General features: G+C 46.1%; 1 protein-coding gene across 1 annotated transcript in view; it reads left to right on the top strand.

Annotated features, from left to right (window-relative positions):
• Positions 1–12522, top strand: part of KCNT1 (potassium sodium-activated channel subfamily T member 1) — a 324059-nt gene that overhangs the window by 300563 nt on the left and 10974 nt on the right. Inside the window, 6 exon segments of the mRNA XM_075324674.1 lie at positions 99–200; positions 585–668; positions 928–1056; positions 3538–3558; positions 4272–4572; positions 7988–8050. Of these exon segments, the coding sequence (XP_075180789.1) occupies positions 99–200; positions 585–668; positions 928–1056; positions 3538–3558; positions 4272–4572; positions 7988–8050 (700 nt within the window).

Genomic DNA, 12522 nt, shown 5'->3' on the forward strand with positions numbered 1-12522 from the left:
AGACTGTCCGGCTTTTATGGAGGCCTCTCTATAGGGCGCAGGCGCATTCGCTCCGGTCTTTTTATACCGGTCTTTCTTCTCTACTTGTATTTCTGCAGAAAGAACGAGAGAATGGATCCAACCTGGCCTTCATGTTTCGCCTCCCGTTTGCTGCGGGCAGAGTGTTCAGCATCAGTATGTTGGACACGTTGTTATATCAGGTCAGCAGAAGTCACAAAAAAAAACAAAAAACCTTTGTTTTGATCGCTTTCATTGCCCAGTAAAAAATTATTTGGAATTATTTATTTATTTTTTTACATTTTTACCTAAGTGACTGCATTGTGCTGCCCTTCTGTTATTCCTCCTATGACTAATATTACATGGGTCAGCCTTGTCAAAGGGGCGTGTCCAGACATAGCCCATCACTGATTGGATTATATGTTGTGCATGGACACGCCCTCTGCTGCTAGCAGCCAATTGTGAGCGGATTCATTCATTTTCTGGAGGAATAACAAAGTGTCACTGCAAAGGAAAGTTGTAAGAAAACAGAACCATCAGCAATGCCACATTTTATCCAGATTTTTTGCCTTTTTCTTCTCATTCAGTCTTTCGTGAAGGATTACATGATCACCATCACCAGGCTGCTCCTAGGACTGGACACCACCCCAGGATCGGGGTACCTATGTGCGGTAGGTGCAGCCATCTACAATACTGGATTTTACACCCCAAAATACAAAATGGGGAATACCGCACCCTTCTTGGTCCCCCGTCGGTCTCAGGTTACCAGGATGATGTGATGCACTGCAGCCAATCACTGACTGTAATAGCGACGTGTCAACACTGCAGCCAGTGATTGCCTGCAGCAGTCAAATGTGTCTACAAGTCATCAGCGGAGGGGAATGAACAGAGACCAGCAGAAATCTGATTGGGTGTTTTTCTTGTGTCCAGATGAAGATCACAGAGGACGACCTGTGGATCCGGACGTACGGGCGGCTGTTCCAGAAGCTCTGTTCATCCAGTGCAGAGATTCCTATTGGGATCTACAGGACCCAGTCACATATGTTCTCTACGTCGGAGGTAACATTCTGCCATGTTTATGTTGCTTATACGGGTGGAAAACCACAAAATTCGATTTTTACTACAATATTATTATTATAGCGCCATCCATGGCGCTTTACATGTGAAAGGGGTGTACATAATAGGGACAAGTACAATAATCATAAACAATACAAGATACAGACAGGTACAGGAGGAGAGAGGCCCGCGAGGAGAGAGGACCCTGCCCGCGAGGAGAGAGGACCCTGCCCGCGAGGACCCTGCCCACGAGGGCTCACAGTCTACAAGGGATGGGTGAGGGTAGAGCTGATTGTGCGTTGCTGTATCAGACTGAGGGTTACGGCAAGTTGTAGGCTTGTTGGAAGAGATGGGTCTTCAGGTTCCTTTTGAAGTTTTCCACAGTAGACGAGAGTCTGATGTGCTGAGGTAGAGCATTCCAGAGTATGAGGGAGGCACGGGAGAAATCTTGTACACGATTGTGGGAAGAGGAGATAAGAGAGGAGCAGAGAAGATCTTGTGAGGATCTGAGGTTGCGTGCAGGTAGGTACCGGGAGACGAGGTCACAGATGTAGGGAGGAGACAGGTTGTGGATGGCTTTGTAGGTCATGGTTAGGGTTTTGAACTGGAGTTTTTGGGCAATGGGAAGCCAGTCAAGGGATTGGCAGAGTGATGAGGCTGGGGAATAGTGAGGGGAGAAGTGGATAAAGCGGGCCTCAAAGTTTAGGATAGATTGGAGGGGTGCGAGACTACATGTCCAGGCCAGACCACATCGGTGAAAAGGAGACCTGCATGGGAGCGGATGTCTTAAGAGGGCAGTAGAATGAGAGTAGAATGGGAGCGAGTGTCTTTAGGAGGGCACCGGAATTTGAGCGGGTGTCTTAGGAAGGCAGCACAATGGGAGCAGGGTCTCAGGAGGGCAGCGAAATGGGGCGGGTGTCTCAGGAGGGTAGCAGAATGCAAGCGGGTGCAAGGAGGGCAAAGGAAGGGGAGCGAGTATCACAATGGGAGCGAGTATCACAATGGGAGTGGGTGTCTTGGGAGGGCACTGGAATGGGAGCGAATGTTTCAGGAGGGCACTGGAATGGGAGCGGGTGTCTCAGGAGGGCAGCGGAATGGGGGCGGGTGTCTCAGCAGGGCAGCGGAATGGGGGCGGGTATCTTAGGAGGGCAGCGGAATGGGAGCGGGTGTCTCAGGAGGGCAGCGGAATGGGAATGGATGTCTCAGGAGGGCAGCGGAATGGGAGCGGGTGTCTCAGGAGGGCAGCGGAATGGGAGCTGGTGTCTCAGGAGGGCAGCGGAATGGGAATGGATGTCTCAGGAGGACAGCGGAATGGGAGCGGGTGTCTCAGGAGGGCAGCGGAATGGGAGCGGGTGTCTCAGGATGGCAGCGGAATGGGAGCGGGTGTCTCAGGAGGGCAGCGGAATGGGAGCTGGTGTCTCAGGAGGGCAGCGGAATGGGAATGGATGTCTCAGGAGGACAGCGGAATGGGAGCGGGTGTCTCAGGAGGGCAGCGGAATGGGAGCGGGTGTCTCAGGATGGCAGCGGAATGGGAGCGGGTGTCTCAGGAGGGCAGCGGAATGGGAGCTGGTGTCTCAGGAGGGCAGCGGAATGGGAATGGATGTCTCAGGAGGGCAGCGGAATGGGGCGGGTATCTTAGGAGGGCAGCGGAATGGGAGCTGGTGTCTCAGGAGGGCAGCGGAATGGGAATGGATGTCTCAGGAGGACAGCGGAATGGGAGCGGGTGTCTCAGGAGGGCAGCGGAATGGGAGCGGGTGTCTCAGGATGGCAGCGGAATGGGAGTGGGTGTCTCAGGAGGGCAGCGGAATGGGAGCTGGTGTCTCAGGAGGGCAGCGGAATGGGAATGGATGTCTCAGGAGGGCAGCGGAATGGGAATGGATGTCTCAGGAGGGCAGCGGAATGGGAGCGGGTGTCTCAGGAGCACAGCGTAATGGGAGCGGGAGTCTCAGGAGGGCAGCGGAATGGGGGCGGGTATCTCAGGAGGGCAGCGGAATGGGAGCGGGTGTCTCAGGAGGGCTGCGGAATGGGGCGGGTATCTTAGGAGGGCAGCGGAATGGGAGCGGGTGTCTCAGGAGGGCAGCGGAATGGGAGCGGGTGTCTCAGGAGGGCAGCGGAATGGGAGCGGGTGTCTCAGGAGGGCAGCGGGTGTCTCAGGAGGGCAGCGGAATGGGAGCGGGTGTCTTAGGAGGGCAGCGGAATGGGGGCAGGTGTCTTAGGAAGGCAGTGGTCTTACGAGGACAGGGGACACATTCGATTTTCTTCCAAGAACCAAAACAATTTGCTGAAAATTGAATTTCCCAGACAAAATCGAGCCAAGCTGCCAAATTTGAATTTCGGCATAATTTCTCACCCTTGTTTGGCGATTGTTATTTTACGGCTAGAAATAAATCTTACAATTACAAGTGCATGAGGGATTGGAAAACTCCTGTGTAAATCGGTGACTATCGTCTCGTAACATTAAAAATGTCGTCTTTCTTTTTACAGCCGCACGACATCAGAACGCAGGTAGGTTGTTTCTGCACTTTCTCACCCTAAAATTCCCACCTGTTCATGGCTTATTTTAAAGGGGTTGTCCAGTATTAGAAGAACATGGCTGCTTTAATATTGCAATGAGTATCCTTAGATCGGTGGATCGACATCCAGCAGTTGCACCGGTGGCTAGGAAGTAACCAGTGTATAGTGCTGGAACAGCACAGCGCCTTTGCACACTGTAGTGGTCATTCTCGGTACTGCAGCTCAGAATTTATTTCAATGGGAATCAGTCACACTACCATGTCCAACCAAAGGACTTGCTAATATCCGATTGGTGTCAGACCCTCATCAATCAAATATTGATGACTTATCCTAGGAATAGTCCAGCATTGGGAAAATCCTGAATAACCCCTTAAAATTAGCTCACTTTTATGCACAAGATGTCGCGTTTCTGACCTCAGACCGTGCAGAACAGTTTCCAGAGCAACCTTTCCAACAAGCAGCAGGTATTTGGTACTTGTCCAAGACACGTGCACATTATCCGCGGTGAGTCGGACGTTGCCTTGGCATCTGTCCCGCCCCGCGTGTCTTTATGCCTGCTGGAAAAGCGAAACGCGCGGCACAACCCCTTTAATAATGGAGATCTGGAGCGCGCTACGACTTTGTTACCATGGCGACAGATTACGTCTTATTACGACCTGCGGTTTTATATTTTATCCATTGTTATTTTTTTTTTCCATCTTTAGTCGCAAATCTCCATCAATGTCGAAGATTGTGAAGACACGAAAGACACAAAGGAGCACTGGACGGCGAAACCCAGTCACCGAAACTCCACGTCCAGCGATCAGTCCGAACACCCGCTGCTGCGCAGGAAGAGCATGCAGTGGGCACGGAGACTAAGCAGGAAGGGCAACAAGCAGGCCACCAAAACGGCCGAGTGGATCAGTCAACAGCGGCTGAACCTGTACCGGAGATCCGAGCGCCAGGAACTGTCCGAACTGGTGAAAAACCGCATGAAACATCTGGGGCTCCCGACTACAGGTTACGGTAAGTGATCGCTGCTCTGAAGCCAATGTGCTGGTATACAGAAGGTCGGGGAAACTTATATATTCAGTACAGTCATGAGGGTAGGACTTATCCTGAACCCTTGCTGAAGCCTTTCCAAATGGCGAAACAGGAGTTTATATGATATATCTGCTGCTGTTCATCAGGAGATGGGGTCCTAACTGATGGGGGTTTTGTATCCGCACTGATATTCTGACTATAATGTGTAGGATATCCGGTGTATCTTTTTATCCTACTGAAGACAGGAGAGAGGGGAGAGGATCCTGCTGCAGTCACCTGTTTAACAGCCAGACACAATAGGAGGCTGAGAAGAATTGCTTTATTTTTTTTTTTAAGTTTAAATTGTAAAACGAGACAAAATAGGATATTATTTTTTAAAACTTGTGAATTTTTTTGTTTAATGCCCTTAAAGGGATCCTGTCACTTGTCATAAATATGTATTTTCTTTACCTGGTGTAAACGCTGCTGTTCTCCTGAATCCGGCGATGTTTTTCTTTTCTTCCTGAGCCTCTCCGTTCCTGAGATATGGCCCCTTCTTCCCTGTATATAAAATGTAGTCTAACAAGTGGGCGTGGTCCTTATTGTGGGCGTCTCCATCAGAATCCTGCCCCTTTGGCCAAGATGACCAGATTTATATGCAGGAAAGAAAGGGTCGTATCTCAGGAACGGAGAGGCGCAGGAACAAATGAAAAACAGCGCCGGAATCAGGAGAACAGCGGCAATTACATTAGGTGAAAAAAAATAATAATGACAAGTCTTCTTTAAATCAGAAGTGATTGTTCTCAAACTGAAAGCCAAAGTCTGATGCTATCACCTGATAGGAACTAAAATCAACTCCAAACTGGTGCGCCTCCTGACCCCTCATTCAGCAGACCCCTAAAATAGGTCATTTTGTACAGGATCCTCTAATAGATCATCCATAGGATATTGGGATCATACATGGATGTGGACTGGGTTTCCCATACTTGATGACTAAGGGTCAGTCCAACATAGAGAATACCTTGGCAATGGTGAGGCGTTGGTACAGAAGTAAGGTACAGTAGTAACTATATGGGGCATAACCATTGAGGTCACAATTTGGCCTTATGGGCTGAATGTGGGAAGGCGGCTGAAGGCCAAATACCTTCTATTCCAATAGCCAGTCCTTTATTTACCAGCTATACCGGGGGTCTCCACTCTGACCCCCAATCGACACCCCTAAGTGCAATATTAACCCACCCCTTGGTTCCTGTGGTTACTTTTGATGGATTATGTAATTTTGGCTGTGTAAGTTGTCGGGGTTGTCGCTCACTACCCATTTCGCGGTGGAGTTGACCTCTAATAATCTCACCATTCCGCTTAAAAGTGTGACTTCACCTTTAATCAACACTGGCATCTTTGCAATATATCGTCATTACTTTTTTTTTTTCCTGGATTTCAGATCAACATGTTTTCTGATGCCACATGGACACTGTCGGCAAGTTACTGTAGACTGTTCAGTGCCACATGGACACTGTCGGCAAGTTACTGTAGACTGTTCAGTGCCACATGGACACTGTCGGCAAGTTACTGTAGACTGTTCAGTGCCACATGGACACTGTCGGCAAGTTACTGTTGACTGTTCAGTGCCACATGGACACTGTCGGCAAGTTACTGTTGACTGTTCAGTGCCACATGGACACTGTTGGCAAGTTACTGTAGACTGTTCAGTGCCACATGGACACTGTCAGCAAGTTACTGTAGACTGTTCAGTGCCACATGGACACTGTCGGCAAGTTACTGTAGACTGTTCAGTGCCACATGGACACTGTCGGCAAGTTACTGTTGACTGTTCAGTGCCACATGGACACTGTCGGCAAGTTACTGTTGACTGTTCAGTGCCACATGGACACTGTCGGCAAGTTACTGTAGACTGTTCAGTGCCACATGGACACTGTCAGCAAGTTACTGTAGACTGTTCAGTGCCACATGGACACTGTTGGCAAGTTACTGTTGACTGTTCAGTGCCACATGGACACTGTCGGCAAGTTACTGTAGACTGTTCAGTGCCACATGGACACTGTCGGCAAGTTACTGTAGACTGTTCAGTGCCACATGGACACTGTCAGCAAGTTACTGTTGACTGTTCAGTGCCACATGGACACTGTTGGCAAGTTACTGTTGACTGTTCAGTGCCACATGGACACTGTTGGCAAGTTACTGTTGACCATTGCCACATGAAAACTGTTGTTGAGTTTCTGTTGACTGTTTAGTGCCACATGAAAACTGTCAGCAAGTTTTTGTTTACTGTTCAGTGCCACAGGAAAACAGTCGACAAGTTACCGTTGATTGCTCAGTGCCACATGAATACTGTCGGCAAGTTTCTTCTGACTGTTCGGAATACTGTCGGCAAGTTTCTGTTGGCTGTTCAGTGCCACAGGAAAACCGTCGACAAGTTACCGATGATTGTTCAGTGCCGATGAATACTGTCGGCAATTTACCGTTGACTGTTCAGAGCTATATGAAAACTGGCGGCAAGTTACTGTTGACTGTTCAATGCCACATGAATGATGTCAGCAAGTTACTGTTGACCAGTGCCACAGGAAAACTGTTGGCAAGTTACTGTTGACTATTTAGTGCCACATGGACACTAGCAGCAAGTTATTGTTGACTGAAATAATTTGAAGTTCAGAATTATGCATAAGAAACTAAACAGATCAGTCAACAGCAGCTTGTTGACAGTTTCCCTTTAGCAACAGAATATTTAAAGGGGGTTTTTCCAGTACCAGGACATCTTTTTAAAATAAGTAGTCCACCTTGTAAAATGAAAACACCAAGGACAGCACCGGGTTTCATGTGAGAGGCTATCAGACAACCCCTTTAAGACGTAATTTGGTGATTATACAACCAAACCAGAATGAGTTCCTAAACATGGGGGAAATGTAATGAAAAGATTCTTCTTCTTTGCGTACATTCCTGATTTTGGTTCTGTGTAAAGTACTGACCAGTTCTGCGATGTCCAAATTAGGCCTTAAAGGGGGTGTCCAGAATTGTTAAAAAATAAGTGAACGAATAGGCAAAAACATCAAAAACACTGATATAATATTACAAAGATGCTACATTTTCCATTAAAGTTGGAGCTTCACTTTAACCTGTGACTTTTGACCTTTCACGGAGGCCGCCATTTTAAAGGCAGTAATAATATACGCAGGTGTGGAAACCTCCTCAGTCAGTTTGTGTGTAACTGGTGACATCACAAGTCATATTGGTGATGTCATCAGTGCCGGGATAAGGTATATTGTTATTGGCCACAAAATGTCGTCGGCCCCCTCGAAATTTTCTTTGCTGCCGATTGAGTCGCTTGCTGATCTCTCTCTCTCTCTCTTTCTCTTTTGTTCATGTCTGTGCCTCTCTTTCTCTTTCTGTATGTTTTCTGTAGAGGATGTAGCAAATTTAACTGCCAGTGATGTGATGAATCGGGTAAACCTTGGATATTTGCAAGGTAATTCTCCTCCCTGGGAGTCAAGCTTGACTCAGCGCACAATGTGATGACGAAGATGCCAACTGGCCTTCAGGACGCTCTGCACGGCCCCCGACTAGCGTTATGTCTTGTGCATGTACACACAAGGGGGATAGTAATGGGGTCTTCTAAGAGGGTCCCTACCATGGAGAGTAAAACATAGCAGTATCAAAGGGTTAATCTGGCGCCACAGACGGGGGGGGGGGGATAATTCCATACTCTCACCCTTTCTGGAGTCCAGGAGGTGGAGTCACACAGAAGAGTCAAGGATGGCCACGCCCCAAACCTGTCCAGTGTAGCTTTATTGACATCTCTAAAGACACGGTACATCATCTCAAGTGTAATTTCCCATTGTCGACGCATGCGCAGTGAACCAGAATGTGCATCCTGCCTTATGAGGACACTGCACATGCGTGTATGCTTGACAGCACCTGCGCATGTGCAATCAAGCATAGGCGCAGTTATTATCAAGCATAGGTATTATCAAGCATACGCGCAGGTATTATCAAGCATACGCGCAGGTATTATCAAGCATACGCGCAGGTATTATCAAGCATACGCGCAGGTATTATCAAGCATAGGTATCATCAAGCATAGGTATCATCAAGCATACGCGCAGGTATCATCAAGCATACGCGCAGGTATCATCAAGCATACGCGCAGGTATCATCAAGCATACGCGCAGGTATCATCAAGCATACGCACCACATGTAAATTGTGCTTGACCTTGTGTTCAGGAAAGTCAGTCGAGCCAGATTGGGCAGGGTTTTTTTCAGCATGACAATACTTTAGACTTTTCTTGAGTGGTTACATCTCTTTTTTTATATTATATTCCATGAATCAAAGAAGTGTCTCCACCATCTAAACAGTCAAGCTTAAAAAACTTGGCTTAATCAACATTTTTGATTACTGGGTAGATCTCAAATCCTGCGCATGTCTCTTGCTAATGTCACTAAAGCCCAACTGGGCAGGTTTGGGGCGTGGCCAGCCTACTGGCTCCACCTCCTGGACTACTCCTGACAGGCTCCACCTCCTGGACTGCAGAAAATTTACATATGTCACGTGCAGAAATTTAAAAGGCTTTTTTAATCAATTCTGCTCCTACTTTTACATCTCAGAACACTAAACACAAAAGAGATGAAAGAGAAGTAGTAGACGTTGCCCAAAGTGATAGGGATGGTGCACTTAAAGGAACACTCCGGGGAAAAGTGATAAGGACGGGGCATTTAAAGGAACACTCTGGGGAAAAGCAATAAGGACGGGGCATTTAAAGGAACATTGCAAGTAAAAGCAATAAGGACGGGGCATTTAAAGGAACATTGCAAGTAAAAGCAATAAGGACGGGGCATATAAAGGGACACTTTGGGGAAAAGTGATAGGGACGGGGCACGACATTTGACAATTAAAGGAACACTCCAGGGAAAATTGATAGGGACGGCAAGTGGAAAATAAAAAAAAACATGTATGGGTTGGAAGCAAGGGCTTTTTCAAAAAGTTGGCATTTTCCACCATTGTTGCGCTCACTTTTCAAAAAAATAAAAAAGCCCCAAGCATTGTTTCATGGAAGTTCCCACACTAACTATGTATATTGCCAGCCTCTAGATCCATTTTGCAAAAAATAAATAAATAAAATAAAAAAAAAAAAAAAATAATAATAATAAAAATGTAGAATATTCTGCACCTTCATTGTCGGTGTTTTGTGGTTGGATGACCCCAACAATAGACAATTCCATTGTGATCTCGTGATGCTGAGCCTCACCGCTACTTGGCAATATACGTCGTGGGCTCGGATAGGCTTTATCACTGCATGAATTCACAAAAAAATGGAAAAAGAAAAAAGCTTCTTCCATGGAGCAGAACTGGCTGCAATGACCCACAGGCCTTACCCTGACTATCTGCAAACCATCCTTCCCCCATCGGTCTCCACTAACCATACCATCCGATACCGTCCACCAATCCATGCCATGTGCCCGCCATGACTGTCCGCATCTCACACCATACTAACTGGCTTTATCCTTTATAGCACAGATTGGTGACATCCGCCAATCATCCCATACTAACGCCTCGTGTGCTGGTAACGTGGTGCCCGTGTGTCTCCATCTACAATAATGGTGCTTGTAACATGTGGTATAAGAAAAATGGCCAAATGATGATTTGTCGGCAGCTTCCCCTCCTTCTTTTCCATCCACAGGTGTCAATGAGGCTGCGGTTTTCCATTGTACCAAGTTCTTGTATCATACTAGACAGAACTAGTTAAGCACAGATGTAGCCGAGCTGAATGTATCCTATAACTGTGAAGATGACAGGCCTCGTTAATACCCAATTATATATTTATAGGGGTTGTAAGTGTTCCAAATCTTCCCTGTATAGTCATGGGGTTAAAGGGATTGTCTGTTTTTATTTAAAAAGAACAAAAAGTGTACTTAAAGGGTTACTTTCATTTTCACACATTGATATTTTTGAATAGTACATGTAACTACAAGCATTTTTGCAATTTACTGCGTGTTAAAATTTGCAACCGTTCTTGAGATAGTAACACTTTTCTATTGTTTACAGCTCGTTGCCTAGGAGACCGACCACCACTGCTGTTGTAAAGTAGATCACTGTGTTGAAGATAGCCGGGATATGGAGGTAATATGCTCTTCAGTGATCCTGGCCGGCTTCAAAACAGTGCTTACAACTCAAAAAGAGCTTGGAAGCACTGCCCATGTTCTACTGTCCAGCAGCAGTGGTCGCTCTCCAAGGCAACAAGGTGTAAACAAAAAAGAAAAATGTTAATATCTCAAAAACTTCTGAAAATTTTAACAAGCAGTAAATTGCAAAATTGCTTGTATTTACACACACTATTCAAAAATATCTATATGTGAAAATGAAAGTAACAATTTAAAGACACTGCTTTTATTTAAAAAAAAAAAAAGGGTCTTCAAGGGATTACTTTCATTTTCACAGATGGATATTTTTGAATAGTACATGTGAATTCAAGCACTTTTGCAATTTACTGCGTGTTAAAATTTGCAACCGTTCTTGAGATAGTAACACTTTTCTATTGTTTACAGCTCGTTGCCTAGGAGACCGACCACCACTGCTGTTGTAAATTAGTGCACTCTGTTGAAGATAGCTGGGATATGGAGGTAATATGCTCTTCAGTGATCCTGGCCGGCTTCAAAACAGTGCTTACAACTCAATTAAAAAGAGCTTGGAAGCACTGCCCATGTTCTGCTGTCCAGCAGCAGTGGTCGGTCTCCAAGGCAACAAGGTGTAAACAAAAAGAAAAGTGTTAATATCTCAAAAACGGCTGAAAATTTTAACAAGCAGTAAATTGTAAAATTGCTAGTAGTTACGTGTACTATTCAAAAATATCCATCTGTGAAAATGAAAGTAACCCTTTAAAGACACTTCTTCAGTGTGGGTTATGTTCAGACTTGCAGTAATCGTCCTGGTGTATTCATTCTCCATTTCATTCATCGTTATTTAGAAGGTGAGTTGTTAGAAATCCGCCATTAATCATCTATCATGTACGGACTGCAGCTCCCAAAGACGTCCCCTAACCTCCCCCCTTTCCTTACAGCTCGCTTTATCATTGTAACATTTATTTATTGTAGGTTTCTGCGCCGGATTCTAAGGGTTTATTCACACGTTGTGGTTTTTGACAGTTTTTCCCCAAAAATCACAATGTGTGACTAATGCTTAAAAAGAACCTGTCACCCTGTACATTGTCTGATCTGTGGACAGCACGGTATAGAGGAGCTGAGCAGAAGGAGCTACAGGTTTGTTAGAAAAGATTCAGTATAACTTGTTTATTAATATCCCTGCTGGTTTGAGTCCAGTGGGCGGTCCTACGAGTGATTGACTGTCTCTGACTGTCAGTAACTGAATAGCACTCCCACTGGACTCAAATACAAACCATAGATTTTAATGAATGAGTCCAGTGGGCGGTCCCACTAGGGATTGACAGCTTTCTGTCAGCCAATGAATAGGACCGCCCACTGGACTCAAATACAAACCATGGATTTTAATGAATGATTCAATCGGGAAGTCCTATTAGGGATTGACCGCTTTCTGTCAGTCACTGAATAGCACCACTGAGTCCAGTGGGCGGTCCTACTAGTGATTGACAGCTGTCAGTTATTGAATAGCCCCTCCCACTGGACTCAAATTTAAACAATGTACTTTAATGAATGTGTCCAATGGGAGGTCCTAATAAGGATTGACCGCTTTGTCAGTCACTAAATAGTACCTCCCACTGGACCCAAATACAAACCATATATTTTAATGAATGAGTCCAGTGGGCGGTCCCACTAGGGATTGACAGCTTTCTATCAGTCACTGAATATCACCTCCGAGTCCAGTGGGTGGTCCTACTAGTGTTTGTCAGCTGCCAATCATTGAATAGCACCGCCCACTGGACTCAAATACAAACCATGGATTTTAATTCAGGAGTCCAGTGGGCGGTC

Source organism: Anomaloglossus baeobatrachus, chromosome 9 (genome assembly GCF_048569485.1).
Source record: "Anomaloglossus baeobatrachus isolate aAnoBae1 chromosome 9, aAnoBae1.hap1, whole genome shotgun sequence".
NCBI classification, from domain to species: Eukaryota; Metazoa; Chordata; class Amphibia; order Anura; family Aromobatidae; genus Anomaloglossus; species Anomaloglossus baeobatrachus.